This window comes from Streptopelia decaocto (assembly GCF_964273445.1).
Source record: "Streptopelia decaocto genome assembly, chromosome: 2".
Lineage (NCBI taxonomy): Eukaryota > Metazoa > Chordata > Aves > Columbiformes > Columbidae > Streptopelia > Streptopelia decaocto.
In genome coordinates this window covers 123,276,658-123,302,012 of record NC_138655.1, presented here as the reverse complement: position 1 = coordinate 123,302,012, position 25,355 = coordinate 123,276,658, and the positions used below count along the sequence as shown (strand labels likewise).

The 25,355-nt window shown below is 45.0% G+C and overlaps 1 protein-coding gene across 2 annotated transcripts; it reads left to right on the top strand.

Annotated features, from left to right (window-relative positions):
- The first annotated feature begins 951 nt into the window (after positions 1 to 951).
- NR1D2 (nuclear receptor subfamily 1 group D member 2) lies at positions 952 to 24,990 on the top strand. 2 transcript variants are annotated; one of them, XM_082046792.1, is made up of 8 exons: positions 952 to 1,270; positions 4,602 to 4,862; positions 6,808 to 6,896; positions 7,836 to 7,980; positions 9,537 to 10,153; positions 13,723 to 13,908; positions 17,751 to 17,961; positions 21,920 to 24,990. In XM_082046792.1, exons 1-8 carry the CDS (start codon positions 1,255 to 1,257, stop codon positions 22,114 to 22,116), a joined length of 1,722 nt encoding a protein of 573 aa, XP_081902918.1. In that variant the 5' UTR covers positions 952 to 1,254; the 3' UTR covers positions 22,117 to 24,990. The 2 variants fall into 2 exon arrangements, with proteins under 2 accessions (XP_081902918.1, XP_081902917.1); XM_082046791.1 differs by lacking the exon at positions 952 to 1,270 and adding an exon at positions 3,328 to 3,984.
- Positions 24,991 to 25,355: the final 365 nt, after the last annotated feature.

Genomic DNA, 25,355 nt, shown 5'->3' with positions numbered 1-25,355 from the left:
ACCCCACTGCCTCCCTCTCAGTCTGGAGGTCAAAATACACCATAAAGTGACGCATCTCGCTCTGCTTCCCGGGGGCCGAGGAAGGACAGAGCTTGGCTTTGGGTTCTGCGTTCACTTCATGGAGACCCTTTACCCACCCTCTTTATTGCTGTGGTGGGTTTTCTTTGTGGGTTCACTCCTGGGAGATGGAGATGGGGGAGGGTGCGACCCCCCCTGCCGCGGTGGGGACATCCCTGCGCCACCACCCGAGTGCAGGAGGTCATTTGGGGACGCATTCCTCACCCATGGTGGAGGGGAGAGAAGCGGGGTGGCGGTACAGGCTGTGCCCGGAGTCTTCAACTGCATTTATCTAGGCTGCAGTGGTGTGTGCACGCTAGCGAAGGGTTCTCTCCCGGCTTTTCCTTTTCCCTTGCAGTGAGAAAACGGGCGGCTGGCAGGGGAAGCAACACTTGTGCTGGGAACTGTCAGACGCTGCGGTCGGGATAGGAGAGAGCTCATTAGCTGCCGCAATCAGAGCAGTGGCATTTCCTGCCGGTGCTGGGCTGCGGAGCAGCCCGCCGGCGGATGCTGACACCGCCGGCCGTCACCGTGCCCCGCGGCCGCGTACTTGCACTGCAGCGGCGGTGGGCGAGGGCCGCGCCGATTGCAGCAGCGGCGCAGCCCGGCTGGTGCAGAAGACTCCAGCGGGGCTCCCCGCTCCGCAACGGGGGCGACGCCGCGGTGGGGTGGCGGTGGTGGGGGTCTCCGCGCACCGCCCCCGTTGCATGCAGGTCCCGCCGCCCTTGCCCGCCCGGTGCAAGCCTCGTCCCCGCCGCAGTGCCCGGGCCGCGGCAATCCCCGCCGCCGCAGTGCCCCCGCCGCCCGCCCGCACGCGCCCGCCGCACGTGAGCGCTGCCGCCCGCGGCCCGGGCGGCGCGGAAAGTGTGTCACTGGGTGAGGGGGGCGGGCGGGGGCGGGGCGGCCCGGCGGGGCGGGGCGGGCGGCCGGCGGTGCCGCACTCTGCGCGGCTCACCGATCGCTTTTGTTGTAAAGGGGAGGGCGCCGCGGCGGGGACGGGCAGCCGCTCCTCTGACAGGCGACAGCGCGGTCGCCTCCCGCCCGCCGGCTGCATGTAAGGCTGCGGCGGGGGACGGAACTGGGGAGACACTGACCGACCGAGCGGAGCCGTGCCGAGCACAGCCGAGCCCAGCCGTGCCGGGCCCGGCGGAGCCCAGCGCGGCGCCGCCGCCCCTGCCCCTGCGGGAGGAGGCCGCCATGGAAGTCAGCGCGGGTAAGTAAAGGGGCAGCAGTTGCGGGTTGGGGGGCTCTGCGGGGTCGTCCCGGCGGGGCGGGCGGGCCGGGGGGTCACAAGCGCGGACCAGCCGGGGCGCGGTGGGGCGGGGGAGCGCGGCGGGCGGTGGCGCCGCCCGGCCCCGACCCCGCTGGTGGCCGGGACGGCCGCGCGCTGCCTCACATGGACCCGCCGGGCGAGCCATGTGCGCCCTGTGTTTACGTTCCGCGCGGCGTGCCCGCTCATTGGCCGCGCGGGGCGGTGACGCGCGGATTGCATAATAGTGCTGGGGCGGCGGCGCGGGGCGGCTGGCGGCGCGGACACGTGAGGCGGGCGGGCGGCCGCTGTTTTGGTGACCTACATTCGGGGCGGCGGCGGAGGGGCGCGCCGGGGATACGTGGGGCCGGGCGCCGCTGCGGCGCCGGCGGCTCCGCCCCCGCGGCGCCCGGCCCCGCCCCGCCCCTGCCGTGCGAGTCCGCGGTGGAGCGCGGGGGGAGCGGGCGGTCGTTGGCGCGGTGCTTGGGGGAGGTGGGGGTGGCGCTGCGGCGGGGGCGCGGGGCCCGCACGCGCACGGCCGTGTGCGGCTGCGGCGGTTGCTGCCCGCGCGCCCCGCACGTGGACCGGCCCGGTGCGCGGGGGCGGCGTTGTGTAACGGAGGCGGCGGCGGGGGCAGGGCCGGGCAGGGCCCCGCGCCGCGTGACGGCGGGGAAAGGCGAAGCGGCCCCGGCCCCGCCGGGCGACCGGCTTTCCTTCTTTGTTAACGAAGAGCATAAATGGCGGCGAGGGTGCCGGCCGGGGGGAGCCCCTGCTGCACCCTTGGTACCGGGGCGAAACGGTTAACGGCTCCCCCAGGTCGCGTCCTCCGCGCATCTGCATCGTTACAACTTTACGCGTCCCCGTGGAAATGAAACAGCCGCAGGTGGCAGGGCAGCCCCGGTGGCCCCCGCTTAGGTAAATCCCCGCCAGATAGGACCTCGGGAACCTCGTACCTCTGGCTGCCTGACGTGCCTCTGCAGCAGCTCGGTGTAGCCAGAAGGACTCATTCTGCTACCCCATACCGGGTTCCTGGAGCAAAGCCCCATTAGTTGGTAGGTGCAAGGCTGCCCTCTCAATTGGGGTCCCAGTCTGCGGGGTACCAGTGCGCATGCAGGGATCACTGTGCCCGTGCTCTCTGTTTCGAGTTGTTGCCCTGTGCAGTGTGTTGGATTCAACTTTTAACTGCTGATCAAACAAAACCACTGTTTAAAAGTGAAATGTAATTTCTAAAATAACAAAAATACTTGGAAAGTCGATTGCAACACAGACAAGGCTGCCAAGCTCTCTACGGTATGGGAGCAGCCCAACTATCTGGGGCTTCTCAGGTTTTCAAAACGCAGGGGGTAGAAAAAGCCTATATGGGTTAAAAAAGCCCCATACTCCTTCGGTGCTCCCCTATGACATTGGTGTTACCCTTGAGGGAAAAGAACATGTCTTTTTATGAGGCAGGTTTCGAAGATAGCGGGTGAGGTGGTGGCATGGCGGACCGTGGAGTTCTCTGCGGTGGCTGTGTTTACGTGCCCTGCCCTGCCCCTTGCAGATAAGGATGGCGCCTGCTGAGAAACCCGGTGCTTCCCTTGGAGCAGGTGGACTGCGAGCTTTGACCTGGCACCTGGCAGAGGCAGGTGGAGTGCCAGGGAACAGCGGGACCTTGGTCAGATAGGTGGTGTCCTACACGGGCACGGGTGTTTGGCAGCATCTTTTTCTCATGTCATTGCGGGACTGTGTGTCCATTGCAACCCTCCTTTCTCCAAAAACCTGATCCTGGATGCGTGCTACACTGTGTGGAGGATTTACTAGGAAAAAAAGATTTGTGCAGGAATGACTGCTCTGATGGGTTATAGGGGCACCAGTGCCCAGTAATATGGGAAGCAGTCTGTGTAGAACATGCATTGCGTGACTGCTTGGTCTGGCTTTGGCTCTGCTGGGGTCTCCTCAGCTACATACTCTTCAGGGTGTTGGTGGTGGTTTCCTCAGTAGAAAAGATTAAATGTTAAGGAGGAAACAGGCTAGTAAAGCTGCTGCAAAAGTGCCAAGAGGACCATTACAACTTATAAATGTAATGAAAATGTATAAGTAAGAATTTGTACCTGCAAGAAGTGATATTTCCAGAGTTGTATATCACCACTGCCCAATAGGTGTAGCATCCTTTATCTGTGAGGAGATGATGGCTGATGTAAGGGGCTGCAGCCCCAACCTGTCATTCCAAATTAGTTGGTCAAGGACTCTACAGGCACCAATGCTTTTTTCCTCCAAAGGAAGCCAGTGCATGGCCATTTTAAAGTTCTTAATTCTTGCTGTTGTGTGGAGTTCCTTGCTGCAATGCCCTGAGTTGTCTGTGAAGAGACTCTACAGAGCAATACAGCCTAAAACAGAGAAGATGCTGAGTGTAATTTTTTTAAACAGTTGCGTGGCTTTCGCTGTTGAAATTTTTGTGTGAAATATCAGATGTTTTTATATTGACTTTTGAAGTGCTGAGTCTTGGAGACAAACTCAAATAAAGTGAAAACAATATCTCTTGCCTACAAGCAAGAAAAAGCAGCCTGTGAAAAGCCAGAACTGCTCCCAGGTCTGCTGAAGGACAAAAAGCTGTTTCATCTGAAGGATTCTCAAGTGTGTCAGATTGTGAGACATGGCAGGACAGAGACTGTTTGCACACCGCAGCCTGGTGGATGGAGGTTAGCTTCTGCTAGAAATGCTACAAAGGCTTGCAGTCAGACAAATGGCATTCAGTAGGCTAACCAGGCTGCAGCGCTATTTCTTTCCCTTGCCCTCTTCCCTTCTGCATCATGGGCACCTCCCAGCCCTTCCTTTCTGTGTCTCTGGCACGTAGCCTGCATGAAGTCTTTCTCTCTGCCCTATTTCGGTCCCTAACCTCGCTTGTTTGCATTCCAGCTTCACAGCACTGTAAGATCCTGTCTTAGGTCTGGCTCCAGACAAACTGTGCTCAGAGAGCGGCCAGGGAAACCCTCCCTGGGCTGCCCTGTGTCCTCTCCCTGCTGTCCCATCCTGCCAGCAGCATGGCTTGTTGCTCCATCTTTTGGTTCTGACGTTTCATCTTGGTTTAGATCGGAGGAGGTTGATAAGACAGGAGAAGGGGATGGCGCAGATTGGGAGGTCAGCTGTTGAAAACGAATGGAGAAAAGCAAGTGGGAGGGAGAAAAAGGAGTGCGCCCAGGCACACGTGATGGCTGGGTCTGGTGGTGCTGGGTCACGGCATGGCTCACATGGCAGCGGTGCATGTCTGCTTGTTATGTCACTACGTGCTGCCTTTTTTTTTTTTTTCTTGCCTTAGGGGGTGTGATAGCTTACATCAGCTCTTCAAGCTCGGCATCTAGCCCAGCCTCATGTCACAGCGAGAGCTCAGACAGCGGTTTCCAGTCATCCTCTTCGCCTGTACCATCTTCTCCGAACAGCTCCTCCTCGGAAAGCAGCTGCAATGGACGGAGCAACGAGGGCTCTGACGGGGCACCAAAGAGTGATCGACTGGAGGAGACAGTTAAAACAAACCAATCGAGTGTTGCTGGTTTGACAAAAGGCCATAATGGAGTCACAAGTATGTTTGGTGCCGGGACCTGAAACCATGTTTTTTGCCTTATATATTACAACCTGTTACGTTACAACCAGATCCTCTGTGTGGCTTACTGTGAAGGCACATAACAAAGCCTCCAGTTTTATCTTTTTGTGTTATGTGTATGGTAATACATATGGTATTACCATACAAATGTTAACAGATGGAGATCCCATTGCTGCTGACTTGAAACAATCAAAAAATACAGTCCATAAGTACAATCCAGCTTCAGATTTTCTCTAGCGAAAACTGATCTTAATAAAAATCAAACACTTGGTTAAAAAGATTCAATGAAGAAAAGTTAAAACTAATCAGAAATTGGTTGCAGGAGTACTTACGGAGCTGTTTTGCAAATCTAGTTAATCTGTTTTTTCATACTCCTGCCCCTTCACCTTCCCTCCTCCCAAGTTTCTTTGGGGAGCAAAATAAATAAATTACCAAACATTATATTATATTTGCATAGCTACATCTGAGACCTTTATCTTTTTTTATTCCAAGTCTTAATTTGTGGATGTGAAAGGAACAAAGTGCTCAAAGCTGGAACTAAAGGATAGCCTTTTAAAATGCATGTAACAAACTAGCTCCCAGCTATCTGCTTCACACTTTTTTTGGTAATCAGGGAAGATCAAGGACGAAGAATTATATTTGAACCGTTTTGGAAGGGCAGGAATCAAACTGAGTACTGGAATGAGTGTTTCAAAAAATGCCCAGCTGGAATTTAGGCTAGTCTTTTGAAGCCTGAATTATTGGCAGAATTGTTTTATGATTTTGAATTGTTATGAAGCTAAAATAAGTAGCTAACAGTTCTACCTTAAAAGTATTTTTTTTAAGTGTTCCTACCGTAAGTTCTTACTAAGAACCTTTGCTTCCTCTTAAAGCTAGCAACTAGGTTTTTGATGTCAGGGCAGAGGTTTCTGAAAATGAAGCCTGTTGTAAACTGTTGAGATGTGTAGATAAATAGATAACATTTTTAGCTCAGTACTAGCTATGCTTTAAAAAAAATATAGTTTGGTTCTATTTCAAAATCTTTAAAAAAAGTTCCTTTTTACAAATGAAACCCCAATGTCAAATTACTTTTCTGGTAGAATATTGTTCTGTGGGAGTGTTTCCAGCTGTCTCTGTTGCTCACTGTTGAGGTAACTTCATGGTTACTGAAGTTGCTGGTAAAATTCCCATTGGCTTCAGTGAAACCGATGTTAGACCAGCACTTAAGACTTGAAAAGAAAATCTTTATTGACAAGCTGAAATAAAATAGATGGGGAAAAACTTAGAAAACCCAAACCATGAGCATATTTACAGGGCTGAAAAGGTATTTTCAAGTTCAAGTGTGCAAGCATGCCATTCTGTATGTGCAGTCTAATGAGTAGTCTTTATATTTGTAGATGTGGCAGAGTTGCCAGTCCTAAATTTTTATCAAATAGGTAGAGTGTATGGCCTGTTTACAATATATAATAAAATGAAGTGTCCTTTAATATTCCTATTTTTAAGAAATGATGTTTGTTCTCTGTTGAGGGAACTGTAGCCTTTATATGGGCTTACTTGTCCCAATGGAAAAACAGATTGAGCCCAAACTGTGGTGGCCTAGTTAACTAAATGGTCCTTTTAAAAGTACATAAATGTAAGCAGACTTTATTTTTCTACAGTTGAGTACAATGCTACTGTTACGGAAAGTCCAATGAATACGTGCTTTCTCCCTGTTCTGTTGAGTGCTTCCTGTTTGTCTTTTTTCCCCCTCCCATATACTGATACCTTCTGAACTGTTTAGGGTTTTTGTACATTCTTGTTGTCTGATCCTCTGCTGTAGTTTTTTTGTTGTATGTTGAACTGATCTGACATATTTTGCTTTTAGTCCAGGTTTTAAAAGCTGGAAAGATACTCCTACATTTGGCATTAGTTTTCTATATCCTTGACTGTTCTGTTCTGATTCTAGAGTTTAATGGCATGGTTCTTCTTTGCAAAGTCTGTGGAGATGTCGCTTCAGGATTTCATTATGGTGTTCATGCCTGTGAGGGCTGCAAGGTGAGCTATGTTTTTGCTCACCTTTATTCTGGTGAAATGCTCAAGTTCTCCCCATAGGGGAAAAGGGGTGATACTGCTGAAAAAGTATTGGTATTCTTCTCTGTTAAGTCTGAGAAATTTCAAACAGTGCATTAAGTTGTAGGAAAGGCAAACACTTGGCAATACACAGCATTTTCCAAACTCTGCAGTACTTGCTGTTCTTGCTGCTTGTCCAGTCCTGCCTGACCTGGAGTGCACGGCAGGGAGGAAGAACAGGAGAGAGAGGTGGTAAGGACCATGTCACGCAAGACATGTGAATGTTAATTGCATTAAGAGATAGTGGGTGTGTGGTGTTACCTGGGCTGGGACACAGAACAAAACAGCTTTGGAAAAGCAGTTCCTTACCATGGGGAAAGCCCCTGGGTGCTTCCATGTTCACAGATCAGTAGATTTGTATTTTCTGATACTGTAACACTGCAAACGTTCTGTGGAGAAGTTTATCAGCTTAAGGGTTATGTGAAAGAACCATCTTTGTAGGTCATTTGGTGTAACAGGATGGTTTTGTTGCCAAACTACAGAGACTGAAGTCAAAAGATCTGATTTTGAATTTCGTCTTTGTACTTGGTGTCATAGGAGATTGAGGGCACGTTTTCTAAACTGTCAATACAGTGATATAGTACTGGAGATACTTTGCTCTGAGGCGCTGACTATGCAGGAACAACTTAAATCTTCTGTAATTAGAAATCAGTACTAGTTTGCATTGTACACAGATACGCATGAAGGGGAAGTAAGTCATGAGGAGTAGCAAGTTCTGTAAAATCACTTGGGGCTGCTGGCTCTGAAGCAGTTCATGAGATGCACTGAGGTTTTTTTGTGCCTGCAGAGAGGTGACTCTTGGCAGGAGTATTCGATGTGTGCTATAATAATAGTTGTGGGTTTTTTTTGTTTCTCTGTTTACAGGGTTTTTTCAGAAGAAGCATTCAGCAAAACATCCAGTATAAGAAGTGCTTGAAGAATAACAACTGCTCTATAATGAGAATGAATAGAAACCGGTGCCAGCAGTGTCGTTTCAAAAAATGCCTGTCTGTTGGGATGTCAAGAGATGGTACGTTCCTCTACTGAGGAGTGATCCTCTGAGAGGCAGTCTAAGGGTCTTAATGGCAGAAAGCACGGCCAGCCCTATTGTCTGGGACAGTTTCCCTGTCCAAAAGTGTTTAGATCAGCTTCTTCCATGACTCTCCTGAACTGGTAATATAATGCTGGCTGCAGACCTGCTGTCCTGTCTCTGGAGGCTAATGCAGTGGGATGAGCTGCAGTGGTCTGTTGCAAGAAGAGTCTCAATTTGTTTTAATGAGTTAATATTTAGAGGTGTATCCTGCCTGAATCTGAACAATACTCTTCTCTCTCCTTTTTTTTTTTTTGTTAATTTTGTTTTGTTACTGTTGCTTTTTCAATGAAAGGGAATTCTGCCCAAGCTGATAGCCTTAGAGTAATCATTACAGAGCCTAAAGAGTTAGGTTTGGGTGTATGGGATGAGCATATATCTGCTCCTTTTGTTTTTTTCTTTTCTTTCCTTTTCTTTTCTTGGAGGGAGGGGGAAGGCAAGAAAGGATAAAGTTGAGCTGTGCCTCTGACCACCTTGCTGGCTGTTCCCGCACTGTGACTTTTTAAAAAATATAATACTGAAAGTGTAGTTCATTAGTCAGCTACAACTTACTGTCACAAACCAGAAGTCTTCCTTCTGTTTCACTTTTTAATTTTCTCTGGGTGTTTATTTCACAACAACTAGGAATCTTGGGCTGTTAATAATTTAGTGGGTGGAGTGTTAAAACTTATTTAAAATAATTGTTCCGAGTTCTTGTCGTACATAGGAGTTATTTCATCCCCTAGGCGCTTGTTTGCGCATAAGGTTGCACCTGCTTTAATGAGAGAGATCTAGTTACATTAATGATGGACTACTGCATGAACATAATTACATCAGTCGAAACTGCTTATAAGCCCTTGTAAGGCTGTGGTTGGACAGAATGCTAGAGGCAGTTCTAGATTCCCTAGGACAGGGTCAAAAATTCTGCAGCCACAATGATGCCCATCCCCTTGCCAGCAGAAAATGTCCCTTGTCAAGGCAAAAGTATCAGGAAAACCTGCCAAGGTAAGCTTCATTCAGCATTGATTCTCTTAACTTTTAGCAAGTTGTATAATTGGTCCATGAGGAGCTGTCTTGTAGGACTTATATTCAAATATGGTTTGAATTGTGTTTACGGTCAGCTAATTGCCGGCTCACAGACTTCTACTGATTTAATTGATCCGATCTTAAAGCCTGACACTTACTTAACTAATGTAACTGTGTGTATATGCCATAACCAGGTTTGTAGCAAAAGGGGAAAAGGCTTTAGAGATTGTGTGCTTTAGAGCTGCTTTCTCTTTGTATGTAAGCAGCAGCATACATGTCATATCTCACACCTGTCCTATGCCCAGGAACCTCCTTTACTTCAGTGTTAATAGTACTGCTGTAGTATTGGTGAGAGCAGCTAAAGTCTTCCCTTAAAGGGCAAGATTTTTGGTTGGGGTGTGTATTTTGTGTGCGTGTGTTCTAACACTTTCAGGATTGACTTTTCTTTTTTTTCTTTCCCTCCCACCACTTTGGTTTCTCCACCTTGGAAGCTGTTCGATTTGGCCGTATTCCCAAACGTGAAAAACAGAGGATGCTGATTGAAATGCAGAGTGCCATGAAAACCATGATGAACAGTCAGTTCAGCGGTCACTTACCCAATGAAGCATTAACAGAACATCAAGAGCAAGCACCTCAAGAAGACCTTTCCTCCAAGCCCAAACAAGAGCGGGAAACCATCAAAAGCCCTTCTCCCCTTCCTGGCACTGACATGGCTAAGGAAGAAGTAATTGGTATGGTCACTAGGGCCCACAAAGACACTTTCATGTACAACCAAGAACAGTCTCAAAACCCAGCAGAGATGATGCAGTCCCAGAGCGGGGAGAGAATGGCAAATAACACTGAGCAGTACATCTTGAGTGGCGAGCACTGTGTTAGTGGGTTTGGTGGCCCTCAGTACCCTGAAGGCGAGCAGCACCTTGGTGGACAGTACAAAGGGAGAAGCACAATGCATTATCCAAGCGGACACGCCATGTGTTTTACAAATGGCCACTGTATGAACTTCACCAGTGGTTATACTCAGCGAGTGTGTGATAGGATCCCGGAAGATGGCTTTTCTTCAAACAAGAATACCACTTACTCTTGCAGCACTGGAGGAAGAATGCATCTGGTATATTGATATCAATTGTTCGATTTGACATAGAGAAAAGGCTTAGTGATGGGTGTGATCCAGCTGTACCTCTTTAGTCAGTGAAGCTGCACACAATTGGCACAGCTGCTGAAACATAGAAATAGTGACAAAAGTTTGCTAGTGCAAATTGTGACGGAGAATAGTGGCTCCAGTTGTGTGGAGGATTTGAAATCCATACAAGTGATGGAGTTTCTTGGCTCAGTTCTTAGCTGACTGAAAGTAGACTTAATGTCAAAGAGCATGGGTTGAAGAAGGCTAACGGGTTTTTTTAACTGGCTTGACTTAAAAGTGAAGATGGATGTTAGGAGTTTATAAATTCCCTTCTTCATTCAATCCTCTTGCAGACTTCACTTTTAAATAATATACACACTCAGATACGCTGTATTTTCCTTAAAGGTGTTCAGAGTAGATTGCTGGGGTGAAACCTCAGGGCTAGGATTTTAAGCCTTGCTGTTGTGTTCTAAAATCTCTCTTGCTGGATAAGCTTGGCTTTTTGTTTGTTTGGTTTTGTTTTGTTTTTATGGGGATAGGTTTATTCTGTTACAGGCATTGTAAAATAGAGTGTCAGTGGGACTCGGAGGCTATGCATCCTTTTTCCCCAGAACATCTTCCAATCTGAACCGAGGCAGGAGGAAGATGTGCAGCTAAATTGCTTTAGAGAAGTTTCTGAACACACTTCTGGGTACCTTAGCTGACTTTGCTAGAGCGTTTTCTCACTGAATCCTTAACAAGAATGCTTCCTATTTTCTTCCGTATCTGTTTTGTGGGATTTTTTTGTTACTGTTCTGTTTGGGTTTTTTTGGTTTTTTTTTTTGTTTTGTTTTGTTTTGTTTTTTTTTTCCCCTAACAGGTCCCTCCCATTTGCTTTGCACTTGCTGTTTCTCTGCCATTCAAGCAACTGGTTCTGTAAGCCCCTTAAAATAGATTGTCCTTCTCTTTCTTGCTGGAACTGACTGGGATGAGGGAACACAACATCCTCATTCTCATCCTGCGCTTCTGTTGAGAAACGCAAGCCCCTGACCTTTCTGAAGTAACTCAAGCTGCTGGTGTTTTTCGTCCTCCTAGTTTGTAAAGATTCTTCATAGGTTCTCTAAGGTCCCTGAAAGTGTCCACACAGTGAAGGCTGTTGGTTTTGATGCTGAATTTCCTTTTTTGTTGTTTTTATTCCTTTCTTGGCGGTTTTTGTTTGGTTTTTTTTCTTGTTTGTTTGTGGGATTTTTTGGTTTTGTGTTTGGTGCGGGTTTTGTATGTGTGTTTGGGTTTTTTTTTTTTTTGGGGGGGGGGTTGGTTTTTGTTGTTTCTTTAGGGGGGTGCGGTTTGGCTACTGCATATGTGGACCATGCTATCCATAGCAGGCTCTGAGCTTAATTGCAGACTCTGGGCACTACACCATGGCAAATAGTAGTCATTCCCAGCCTTTCTTCCTTGCAGGGAAAGTATGTGGAGTCACTGCAACAGCATTATTGGCACTCCCAAGAAGCAGAGGTTAAACCTGTCCATATGGGCAGGCAGGGAGTGGTGCTGCCTGCAGAGGCCCAACCAGTCAGTTTGACTTGTGCAGGGCAGCTGCAGGGAGGTCTAACACAGCCAATGATAAGAAAACAAACCCGAATCCAACAGAGAACTGCAGCCCCCCCTTTCCCCCCCGCCTTACCCTGCCATGTCCCTGAAACAAATGAGGGTTTTGCCAGAGAACTCAATGAGAGCAGGATCTGACCAAATGAGTCAGTAGCTGTAAGGGAGTATCATTAGGCTCTGAACGAGTATAGAGACACATGTTCAGGTTTTTTTGGGTTGTTTTTGTTTTTTCAATACCCTCACAACCAGAAAAGCAAAACAGGTCGTTCCTGAAGAGGTTTCTCCAAAAAGAAGTGGTGACTACACAAGCTGACAACTTCTCCCATAGGAAGGACTCCTGGGTAGAGGTCTCTCAAGAGAGCTTAGACATAGTGCACAGGTGTGGAAAGTGCAGTTTCCCCTCAGGACTGAGTGCCTGGGAGCTAGGGTAGACTACGGTGAGATGAGAAACAGAAATGCTTTTTGTGTCCAATGCAGAGCTGGATGCTGAAGCAGACATTCTTTATTTTAAGAGAGTGCTGTATTTTGAACAATAGCTGTGTGAACCATTGCAGTATCATGGACAGAGCAGTGGTTAGTTTCTGCCATATTTCTGTGTGTGTGCCTAGACCTTTACTTTTGAGAAAATATATTATGATTTTTAGTTTATGTTAAAGGTCCTCCTCTACCCCACAAGTAATCATTTGGTTTTGGGTGTTGTCCTCAGACACACAAACAATGCTGTGATTCAGAGCTGAACCAAGAAATCTGTAATTCTTGTCTTTTGGTGAGAGCTTTCTGCATGTTAACTGCCTGATTAGTAACTGATATTTGGGAAACAGACCCAAACCAGAAATGTATATCTGTCTGTGTCCATCTTGTTTTCCCTAGCTGTTGCCAAATACACACATTAACTTATATACTTGTTGAATATATTCTTGTAATGGATCTTAGTAATTAATCTTGACACTGTCTATGCAAAGAACTGCTAGGCAATTATCAGATTCAAGATGCCCTGCAAAAGCATCGTTGGTCTGAGGAATTACTAATCTGTTTTACTGTTTCCTATTTGTTTTGCTGACATTATGTAGGGTTGCACACTGTTCAGTATACTTGTGAGGAATACTTAAAGGAATTCTCATCCTTGATTGATGACAGGTGGAATGAATATTAAAAGGTGTAAACTTCATTAAAATATGTTAATTTTAGAAAGCAGAACTGGAAATATCTCAGAGGGTCTGGTTGGGTTTTTACAGAGGGAATTTATTGGCAGTCAGCCTTGACTGATGCGTCTGATCTCATTGTAATGGATTCAGACTTTGCTACAAAAAAAATCTCTGAATGTTTGTATAAAAGAAAGTCACAAGATGACAAAATGTTCTGAGCAAAATCTGAACACAAGTTCCTTGGTCCTCCTTCAGTGATACAGATAAGCGCAAACATGCACGAGAGGAAGGTTGTCCTGGTAATGAGGGTGTAAACCTTGTGACTCAGGAAACCAAGGCTCATTTCTTTGCTCTGGTGTTGACATCTTTGTCACCTTGACTGAGTCACTTTAGTTGCCTGCAAAACAAAGATGTATGAGAATGAATGTAATAGTGGCTGTGAGATTACAATCGATTGATTGTGAAATCATGATTAATTGTGAGATTACAGGGATAATAGAAGAAAGAAATACAGATGCCAGGCATGAGTGACATCAGGGAAGAATAGCATAACCTGGATTTTCTCAAGTCTTTTGCTGTAATTGATGTTGGCATTTCCAAGGTCAGCAAATTTAGAAACAGACTGCTAATGGGTAGCCATGGGGTTTTTATTATTTGCTTCTTTTAAAGGGAGGGGGAAAAATCTGGTAGCTTTGAGAGCTGACTGAGGAAAAATATTTTTCTCTATTGCAAAGTTTTCTTGAAGAGTAAACCTGCCTCTGTCAAGTATTTGGAATTTTATCTTTAAGAGTTGTTTTCTGTGTGTGTGTGTCTTGTAAACATCAGGTCTGCCCAATGAGTAAGACTCCCCACGTGGACCCAAACAAGTCTGGCCATGAAGTCTGGGAAGAGTTTTCCCTGAGTTTTACCCCTGCGGTGAAGGAAGTGGTGGAGTTTGCCAAGCGCATCCCAGGTTTCCGAGACCTCTCCCAGCATGACCAAGTTAATCTTCTGAAGGCGGGGACCTTTGAGGTGAGACCACTGTGTGTATAGTGCAGACCTGACAAACTGTGCATCAGTCTGACCCCCTTAAGAACAAAAATAAATAGAACTGGGTTATATTGGGCAAAACCAGCTTGTTTGTGGATGCTGGCTCTGAGCTTTCCTTATGCTGATGGTGTTGAGTGCTTCTGTTCAGTCATATCTTGGTAGGCTGGCCTTCTTCCAAGTAGCTCAGAAGTGCTCAGCCCTTTTACCCTTTCCTCTTACCTGGGCATTAATAAATGACTCATGAGGAGTTTCTTGGTTTTGTATAGCAGTAGTTACTTTGATAGCTACCTTTACTTAGCCTGGAGAGAAGTAGGCTGCATCTGGAAGGGTGGTTAGTCTGGAAAGCCAGCTATTGACTTAACAGTTTTGTAGAGGAATGTGTTTATCACTCTTTATGTGCTTTGTTCTGCCTCTGTGCTCCTTGCAAAAGCCAGAGCATCCATCCTGCTGGCAACTGGTGGTTGCTGAAGCCTCCATCTCCAAAGCAGTAGCACTGATAACTGGTTATTCTGCTGCAGCTCTGTAGATACCATGTACCAGCTTCAGCCTGACTAATCCCACCAGGTCCTTGTGCTTAATTTCACCCACTTAGTGGTGTTAAGTTGGGAATTACATCAGAGAGCTTGGTGCTGTTTTATTAATTAGTGACCTTCACCATGGGACCTTTACTTAAGGTTTTAGTTGCTCTTGCAGACTCTTGTGTCTGCTGGAGACTATGCACATTTAATAAGTATTCTAATGTAAAGTTTAAACATAGAGGGGCAGAGGACCTGAAATCCCAAGTATGCAGTGTTACCATGTTTTGCTGGGGGTGGGGGGTGCGGGGGCAGGTTTGGTGGCGCTTTTGTTCTTGTTTACTTGGTTTACTCTTTCAAAGAGGGAAGCTAGATTTTGTATTTATCTGAACTGGAGGTGTTTCTGGTTTAATATGTTGGGTCTTTTATCTGCATTCATACAGCCCAGTTCTAAAATGGATAATTGTTGGGTTGGAAGGTACAAGTTATACTGGAAGACTTGGTGCCTGGAGCATGTTAGTTTCTTTGTTTCTTCCATCTTGCTGTCATATATTTTTTGCTGTTACACTTACTCTTGACCATTTAATATTAATCTACAACTCCTATAGTTAAGGGCTGTGTTTTCACTTCTTCAGCTACAGCCTCCTAGTCTTGCTGTTCGCATTACACAAAAATGTTGGTTCCTTCCTCCGCAAAGTAGTATACTGTCCAGAGCCCTCAAGGAGGGTGGAAACTCAGACTTGAACTGTTCCTCTGACATAAAGCCAAACCTTTATGCTTTGCAAGTAAAACGTTTTGTCTTGGCCTTTCTTCATCTCAGGCTTTTCTCAAGCCTCATTCGTATGCCTTTTTGCCAGTTAAAAGCACTGCTGATAAAGTATCTATGTCCAGAGGAAATCGTGATGATGTGTGACTGCATGCTTATCCCTATTCACTTGTTTATAAGAAACATTAATGGTTTCTGTTAGTGAGCTGGTACCTGTAGTTAAGGGGCTATGAGGCATCTTAGCAACGGCAGGGGTGAGGGGGAAGCACCAACTAACCAACAACAACAGAAACCACTGCGGGATTAGTGAAATTAAACCATTGCAATAAAGGCAAAAGCATCTTGAAAGCCTGGTGCATACAAGGTCATTTTTGTCTTCTGGGTAACTAAACTAGGATATTCCAACATCTGCATGTTTAATAGATGACCTGAGTAAAAGTGCTGCCTCCAAGCCTGTTTTGACTGCCTTGGGCACCAGTGTGTGCCTATCTTGGCACTCTGTTTACCAGCAGCTAGTACACAAGAAGTGCTTGTTTGTTTGGGGGTAAGAAGATGCATGGAGACAATGTTGGTGCAGAAGCAACATGGCTATTTATATTCACACATATATAAGCTAAAAAGCCCTCTTTGAATTGGGAGTAGTGGAAAGCTCAGTGTATTGTGGTGGCATTTACATGGCTTTGTATGGGAACCACCTCAGAAACAGCAGTGAGCCTAAAATAAGGAACTCAGCTGGATTTGGATAGGTCTTCCCCTATCTCCATAAGCCCTCACTCCAAATGTAGTTGATGGTAGAGCAAAAAGCCCCTTGTATCCATTGAGGTAGTGACTCAATCTCTCCACAGACTCACAAACTTGCTGATACGTGTGCAGGCGATGGGGAATTCTGGCACTTACATGGGTGGTGGTTTTTGAGTGCTTATATTGCTGTGGTCAGGTGATAGGATTGGTGAGCTATATCTTCAGCATGCACAAATAGGAGTCTGGCTTGAAGTGAAACAGGATGAATCGGTCATGTGCTATACCATGGTCTAAACTGTTCCTCTTTGGGTTAGAATGATGACATTGAAACCTATGGGCGAGGTTGTTGCCTTAATATAAATCAACACAGCTTCATGGGCTTCAGTTTTGAATACCAGCATTCATAGTGGTTGCTCATTATTTAAAGTTCTTGTTTCTAAAGCCCAATTCTGTAATGGGACTGCTATTTTGAACTGGAAAGTTGTTGAGTACCTGGTGGGTCCCTGCTAATGCACAAATTCATCTTTGTCCATCTACTCTTTGTCTTCTTTTGTATTCTGAGGGCTTCTGCACTTATGTTTCTGCCTAGGTTTCTGCATTCTGTAGTTGATGTCATCAAAGGACATATAGCTTATGTGATAAAGCTGAATAATATATAGTGCTCATGTGTCCATCAGAATTGCTGCATGTCATTTGGCTGTTTAAATTTAGGAGCAGGTCATGTAATGTGCATGAATTCTCAAACATTTTCAGTTTTTTTGAACCCTCATTTTTTTAAGCTTGTCAAAGGCACTAGTCTTTGCTGAAAACCTGGTGCTACTCTCATCTGTAGTAAACATTAAATTAATGCAGTTATGTAGGGTAAGTGAGAAGACACGACTGTCACACCAAGAGATTACAGGAAGTCTGAAGTTATAACCAGTGCCAGTTGGTTCATTCTCTCCAAATAAGAAGGCTGTTGTGTGCAACTTAAACCTTGAAAATGTAAATAAGGTTGTTGAACATGAGCAAATGAAACTTTACAAGCCATTCCAGAGGAAAACATTTCACAATACGACTGAGAAAACCACAAGAGAAATTTCAGCCCAGAGGGGTAAGTTCAGTGTATGTCAGCTGCTCCAGCCCAGGTGCTTGTACCAAAGGGGTATTCCCAGCTGCAGCTACAGACCAGGTGCCCTGTCAAGCCCTGCTTCCCCAGCCTTTTGAAGACTGTACATGTGGCTCCTTTTCTGCCAGAGCTCATTAGCATTCCTGTGGGAGCATCAATGCGGCATGGTACTTTCCCAAAGAATGCCTAGTGGGCCAGATCATCAGGTGGTGTAAATCAGCATTGTTTCAATGAAGCTGCTTTAGTTTATGCCAAGCGAGAATCTGGTTCAATACCTTCATTTTGCTTCTCATAAGTGTGGCCAAGAAAACATTTCTTTTACTGTTCTGTATGCCTTTGGCTGTTCAGCAGCTTAAGCAAGTTGTCCTACTGGCATATTTATGAATGGCATTGTCTTTGTGGCTCAGGCTGTCTGAGGCTTAAATTTTAATTTTCCTCCTTTTCATGTGCTATAGCCCCTTCCCAGCATCTAGTTGCTAATTTTTTCACTTGTTTGTTTCTCTCTGACTACTGGGCCAGAGCTTGCACTGTTTTTTACAGCTCAGTAGCATGCTGACAGTTTCTGTATAGAATGCTTGTACAGTGGTTAATGAGACAGTTTGCAATGATGTTAAAAGGTTTAATGTTTTTCCTTGGCTTTTCTAGAAATCCACCTGTATTTATCTGGTTTTGTTGTTCTTTTTTCTTTCACCAGGTTTTAATGGTACGGTTTGCATCTTTGTTTGATGCAAAGGAACGTACCGTCACCTTCCTTAGTGGAAAGAAATATAGTGTGGATGACTTGCATTCAATGGGAGCTGGTGATCTGCTCAACTCAATGTTTGAATTCAGTGAGAAACTAAATGCCCTGCAACTTAGTGATGAGGAAATGAGTTTGTTTACTGCAGTTGTCCTGGTATCTGCTGGTAAGGAGAGCAAGTTAACTTATACCTTTGCGAAATTTTGAATATGGTTCTCTATTAAAAGATTTCTATAAAATGCGTATCTTGTTATTTCACATCTCAGTGCAATTTAGTGGGTTTTAAGCTACTAGCAACCTGTAATGTACTTTTTTACATACCTGCTCTTTCTAATATTTGCCTTTTGAAAAAATGTTGCAGTGGGTTTATATTTTCCTGCTACTTTCTATAGAATGCAAACATACATCTCATAGCTGCCTGCTGGCTGTTCAGAAGCTATTTGCCTGACTCATCTGAGTTTCACAAGACAGCATCAGTGAAATTACTCCTGACTTGCACAGCCTAAGTCCCGGGATAAGGTGGTATTTTTACTTCCAAGTATCGTCATTGAAGTCTATTGTGTATCTTACTTAAGCCTAAATCCAACAGTTTGATCTCTGCCTATGTCAGCAAGAAAACCCTATTCATCTGCATCGTGACTTCTTACCACTGAAGGTCTGCCAATCCACTAACATCTTCACCAGCCTCGTATCTTGTTTCAGTCCCTGGATATACAGAACACCCTGGCCCAGATTCAAAGAAGGATTAAGCACCTACTTCTGTAGTATTATCTAAAGCCTCAAATTAGGCACATTAGCTCTGCATATAATGCCTGGAATACAAGATGCAGAATCCCTGCTTGCTGGGTAAGGAGCAATTTAGAGGTAGCTAGCAGGAATGCTGGTAGTGCCCATTTCTTATACAACAAGGCGGCATTTGGGGGCCACTCACTTCCTTAACAAGTGCATCTCTTCCACGAGTGGTGTAGACCCACATCTTTGCCATCAGGGAGGGGCACCCCAGGCGTGGTGCTGCATGCACGTGAAGCTTCGTACAAGGTAGCACAGTTCAGTCTAATAGCTTTGTGCATGGCCTAACTGAAATGTGATAGCACAGGAAGGAGCAGCTCTAGCCTCTTCTGTTTGTAAGTAGTGGTAACGAGGAGAGGGTGGTACAGAGTTTGCAGGCTTCAAAAGCCAGAAGGATTGGCAGCATGAAGGAACTATGGCTTTGTAGTCTATTAGTGAAAATGTTCAGGTAACAGAGAGAAGTATGAGGGTTTAGTTGCTTTTCCAGACTCTGCTTTACAAGTTTGATCTTTCAAAAACTAAATTGATGAGAACTGGAGACAACCTTTAAGGACTGAGAGACAGGCCTCTTTTCTCCCTGTGCAGTGTCATAACTAGGCTACAGCTGCTCTTCTTGCTTGCTCAGCTGCTGGGCCCTAGAATTTGAGTCTCTGTGCCACCTGTTTTGAATCTAAGTGGCTGTATCTGTTCTGTAAAATGTGCTTCTAGCACAGAGTCAGCTGTTGATAGCTCCTTGTAGAGCTTAGCTTAGGGGTGGTACATAATGTGTATAGCACATGGTGTCAGAGCCGTTCAACAGGACAAGAAGAGGTGTTGAGGCTTCTCGCAGCTGTGGAGGATTTTTCAGATCATGGCTTTGGACATTATTGCTGTCTTGTGATCCAATGTGCAGTCTGATTGCAACCTTCCTGGACATCCTCACAAAATACTCAGGAGTTTTATAAGGCTTAACTTCATTAGTCTTCTAGCATTTGGGCCCAAACCTGCATTTGTACCATATTCCAGACACAGTAGTAACCATCATGGTCACTGTGAGTTCAGCAGTTGTCGAGTCACCTTCACTCTGTACCTTGCAGCTGAATTGAAATGCCGCAGTTGTTACTTGCACAAGTGAGTGAGCAAGCTTCATGCTTGAGCGGGTACCTAAGAAGACCAGAAGTGCCTCTGACAGAGCTCCTGGCGAAGATGCTCTCACTGCAAGGGCCTTCCAGGAGGAGAAGGTGCCTGTAGAGCTGAAGGGTTGTGGGCATCTGTTGATTAAACAAATATTGAAAGACAATGAGGAGTGTGACCTAGAGAGTCGCTTCCCATAAGGTGGAGGTGGAAGTCAATTAAAGAAGGAGGAAGAGGGAGGATGATGTGGAGGTGTAGGCAGAGGCAAAAGGTGCTGTAACTGGAAGAAGAACTGAAGGTGGAAGAATAATGCCATTAGGACTTCTTCATTTTAGAATGAAAATTACTCAGAAGATTGAAAGGAAGATAGTAGAATAGTCAAGATTCACATCAGTTGCAGAAGCAGAGTGTGTGACTGTTAAATCCTGGTGAAGTGATCCAAAATATAAAATACCATGCTGCACTATTTTAAAATGTTTTTAGAAGACTTTCAGTTCAAATTTTTTTGTGAAAGTGCACATGGAAAAAAAGAAATGTTCATAAATCTCTAAACAGTGCTAAGGGGAAAAACTCTTGTCAGAAGCATCTCTGCATACCACTGTGTGAATAACCGCTCTCAGGATGGATATTTAGAACATGCAGAAAGAAGCAGCAGGCAAAGAATGTGTGTAACTGCACCAACAAAAACTTCTGCTGGCCACTGTGAGTGGACTGAGATGTAGAAGAAAGACTTGGACTGATTGAAGAGGAGAGGCTACAGTAACTCACCCAAGGCACCTGCAAAGCCTGTACTGCAGTCTTCTGCCTTTGGGGGCAAGGCAGTAGCACTGCCACTATACAGAGCTGTTGAGAAACCTTGTCTGGCACACACTGTGCAAATGCCATCCTCCCTGCTCAGGACAGAGCACACCTAAAGGTTTTTGCAAAGTGTGGGGTGAGTGGGATAGTTGGCGTAGCAAATGAAGACGGAGAGGCTTCTCTTCACTTGTGCTGTCTTGGGAAGCAGCTATCAAACCTAATGGACAGTATTCACAGAAGACTGGAATGTGTGCTAATATGCAGTTTGATGTTGAAGTTCATGATTGTTAAGAGTCAAATGTTCTGGAACTATCTTTCTAAAGGAACAAGAAAACATTAAGTGCTTCAAGATGGACCCTTAAGTGGTTTATATAATAATTTTTTCTGTAGCAGTGGGGAACTGTAGTGACTAGTCCAGGACTTCCTAGATTCTGTTCACCTGAGAAATCCAATTGAATTGGCACTGACAGCATAAGGAAGGGATTCCCACTCTGACTGTGTGGTCTGACTCAGTGCTACTCAAGAAAGCTGTTGTCATTCTGTGTCCTAGTTCTGCAAAGTGCTGAAGTGCATGTACACATCAAAGCACATTTCTGCTCATGTCTGTCACTTGTGTATGTATGCACCTTGCTGAATTTACATAGTGTTTAAGAAGAGAGGCTGCAGCTTGGAAAAAACAGCTACTGTGCATGATTATTAGGTGAGATGTTTTGCTTAAAAATTCATCCTTTTTAGCTGCTTACTTAGGTTCCACCTAAGGACAACAGGCATGTTCTCAAATACAGCTCTCTTGAAAGAGATACTTGGGTGTGGGGTGAGTGCAGTGTGTGAAAGCATAATAATTTTCTTGACATTGACACTTTTCTTCCTCAGCTGGGAATTTTTGGGTGCATCATGTTTCGTTTTGTAAGTTTTTCTGAACACGCTCAGAAATAGTGCCCAGTTGTGTCAAGGCTTCTATTCTTTTTGTCCCTGGGGATCCCATTGTGCAGATATGAGTGTGACTTGTCCTCAGTGGGGTTTTCTTCTCAAATGTGACCCTCCAGTCCAGCTTCGAGAAATGTTTGAGATTTTTACTGCAGCGTGCCCTTGCTTTCCTTGTGTTGAAAGTTGTGATTCAGCAAAATATTCAAGCATGTGCTTCAATCTGTGTTTAAGTGCTGTCACTTCAGTGTGAGATTAATACTTTGCAAAGTTGATGATAAATAACATTTGAGAGACTTTTAGTATATGGGTTTGAAAATTATGGCATAAGTATTTAATTTTTCTTGTGCTGGTTAATGTAGTAAGTGATTTTTGCAGTGGCTTTATGTTGCAAACTACATCTGCTCAGTCTCTCTTTTTTCTTTTTTTTTTTTTCTCCTCTTTCTCTCTCTCTCCCCTCTGCCCCCCTTCTGTCCCCTCCCCATCCCCCTTCTCTTTAGATCGCTCCGGAATAGAAAATGTCAATTCTGTGGAGGCACTTCAGGAAACTCTAATCCGTGCTTTAAGGACCTTAATAATGAAAAATCACCCAAATGAAGCCTCTATTTTCACGAAACTTCTTTTGAAATTACCTGATTTGCGTTCCTTAAACAACATGCACTCTGAAGAACTGTTGGCCTTTAAAGTTCACCCATAGGCCTTTAGGTGTCATTTGTACTTGGACTTGCCTCGTGTTAAACTGTTTTGTGCTAAAATACATATTTATACAGTTGTACCACTTATTGGAGGGTTCACAGACTGAGCAGTTGATAGCTGTCCCATACCCATGCAATAACGCTTCAGCAGGTGCTTTCAGCTAACGGCGGCACAGCATCCAGAGTCCTCCAAGACATCAGCCCCAGCTGTGCTTCACTTCTGCAGAAGAGGTTGCGATCAACTTGAGTAAATATGGACTGTTCTGTCGCTTAAAGAAAAGAACCATGACTGCCCTCTTACGTAAACTGAATGCAAAGTAGCTGTATATGCGCATACGGAGCATGGAATGGGATGGGAACAATCCTGCGCTGATAGGAAAATGGAAGAGCTGATTTAATTGGTCTTTCACGTATCTAGTAGATGTATGTCTGTGTCTCTTGATAAGTCACTCATGGTTTCACTGTTGTTATTCCATTAAACCCGATGGAATGATTTCAGCCTGCACCAACTCTTCACTGAGCGTGTGTTCATGCCATGTGTATATATAATATAAATAGTTAAGTGATGAGTGTTTATGGCTATATAAAGTACAGAGTTGTGTGTATATATGTGTATGTATATAAATAGTTCTATACATAAAGTATACATATAATTTCTTCACAATATTTTAAACTGTGAAGGAATTTAAACTTACAACAGAAGGTGATCTATGGAAAGAACCAAATAGATGCACTTTGCATATTGCTGAACTAATTATCTGAGCATTTCTAATTTTTAGAAAACATCAAATTTGCATTAATATGCTGTGTTTGTTAATTTAAAAAACAAAAAACAAAAATAATCACAACTGAGTGGCACCAAGGGGACAGAGTCAGCTTCAACTTCCAGAATAGGTTTGTAGAGTATCTCAAGTGGAGATGGTTAGTTATGGCACTAATGAGATTGATTGTCCATTGCCACTGAGGTTCTTGCAGTCTGATAAAGGTTAAAGAAGCACCAGATGCTCTTCAAAAACTTAAGCACAGCCAGAAAGAAACTATTGGATGAGTAACAGCATCTATAAGAAAAAAAAAAAAAAAAAGAAGGGAAAAAATATATCCATGGTTGCGTTTGGGTGTATGTGTGTTCTGTGACCATTTATTTCTTGCAATACATCATTTTGCTGCTTCATTGCTAAATGAGATTCCCCATGTCTTTTCACAATGTGGGCTTTGTGGTTCCCATGCCTGTTCTTCTGGAGCTCTCCATTGATGTGTGTGTGTGTGTGTGTGTGTGTGTGTGTGTGTGTGTGTATATGCGCGCAGAGAAGGTGCACTGGATGGTCTGGATTTTTTTCTTAAAAAAAAATCACAAAAAACAACCAAACAAATGGGACTTTATTTGTTTATGCCAGTAGCAAATAACAAAGCAGATCCTCAAGGCTTAAGCTTCTGCTGCTTTTCCATCTAGGAAAGCAGCTCTCTGTGGGTTTCCTCCATTTGTAGCAGGACCTGGCACCAGAAAAGAGAGATTAAAAAAAGTCAAAGCAGTTGTGTTAATTAGTTATGTTTATGTTTTGCTAATGTGGGAAGAAGATTCTCCATTACCCTTGTGTTGATTTAACTTACCTTAGCACTCTGGGTCTCTGGTGTTTGGTAACACTACTCTGCAGAGGAAGAGACGTCTCCGTTTGTTACTGTCTAGATGTACATGGTGGGTGAGGCCAGGAGCCAGAAAGCCACCAGGCTGCAGAGCTTCTCCCTGCGCAGGAGCAGCTCTCGCCCAGCAGTGCATTGATGGGCGCCCTGATCCCTGCTGCGGAGCTGGAGCAGAGGAGGAGAAGGTTGCACCCCACCACGGCCCCGGGTCACCTGTGGGCTGGGGATCTCCTCTGGGCAGGTGGTGAGGAGTGCTGGCCTGGGGCTGAGAGCAGGAGGGGGCAGGTACTTGAGTAAGATCTGGGGAAAATTTGGTTTTAGCACCAGCAGAGGAGCAAGAGCGTCCACCCTTTCCTTGCTCTGCAGCTGCCGCAGGGAGAGCTGTCCTCATGCTTCAAGCTACTTTAACCACTGGATAATGGCCCCTTAATACATACAGGTTTTTCTATCCAATGTGCTATTGGGGCATGTTGTCCTAATTTCTCTTAACAGTCTGCATCCTACCAGTATTATTTGTTTGAGAGCTTCACTGAATTATGCATTGAACCATCCGGCCTTTCGAAAGGACACAATCACATGTTTTGTATTATTTAGGAGCTGAAATGACTTGTAGACCCCATTTCAAATGTGGAAAATACAGTTAATCCTTGGTTCTTTTGGGAGGGAAGGAGGTTTGTTACAGAGATTGCCACCCTACAGCTGTCTTTTGTTGTGTTCTGTTTAGTTTTTTTTCCTTAAAACTGTATTATTAAGCCTTTAGGAATGTATAACCAGGACTGAGTAATTACCGCTTATTAAATTTTTAGTTAGATGGACCATGTATGCCTATAGATAGAGTATTCTAACTTGTGCAATTTCACTTGAAATAATCTTCCTGTACATAATGGAAAAACTCATCTAACAGAAAAAAAAAAGTCCCAAACAGATTGACAGAAGAAAAAAGTTGATTACGGTTCGAAAGTGACCCACATATTACAAACCTTAGCTGGATTCTTAGAAGAAAATCTAAACTCATCGTGTTAGCTGTGTATTGTGAGCTCTTCTTTTACTGTGTCACTGGTTATACACTTGTTAAACGCTGAGATAATAGACTTCATGCCAGGCATTTGAGTACTGTAGATTGGGTCATTGCTGAGAGATTAATGTACTGTATGACTTAAAATGAAATTTTTATTCTTGATTTTATTCTTGATTTTGTTCTTGTTTTAAAAGATTAAATATGGGCATTATGTCAGCGAGCTAAACTGTGTGTCTGTGTTCTTTGTGTTTTCCTGGATGAAATCTAGAAGGGAGGACAGCACACAGAGATGAGCAGAGCAGAAGTGGTGGATGAGAACATCAGCTGCTGGAAGGTCCCGGGAGCTGCTCTGGTGCAGGGTGGCTGGGAGCTGCATCTCGGCCAGCCTGTGATACTGATCTGTCTTGCCAGGTGGTTGGATGGGATTTTCTGATGGACTTCGTTTCCTACAGTTAATGGATGTTTTTGGGTAGTGTCGTTGAAACAGGTAGTTATTTTAAACACCTTGATGGCTTTCAGGAATATAACTTTCTAACTGAAAAAAGGGTATGGTTTAGTTTTTGGTAAAGACAGGCTCAAAGCTAG

Excerpts from the sequence above, each read along its gene's own strand:
- NR1D2 (XM_082046791.1), top strand. The coding sequence starts at position 3,939 with ATGGCAGGACAGAGACTGTTTGCACACCGCAGCCTGGTGGATGGAG. Across the intron at positions 6,897-7,835 it reads ATGCCTGTGAGGGCTGCAAG|GGTTTTTTCAGAAGAAGCAT; the intron begins GTGAGCTATGTT and ends CTCTGTTTACAG. Across the intron at positions 7,981-9,536 it reads TGTTGGGATGTCAAGAGATG|CTGTTCGATTTGGCCGTATT; the intron begins GTACGTTCCTCT and ends CCACCTTGGAAG.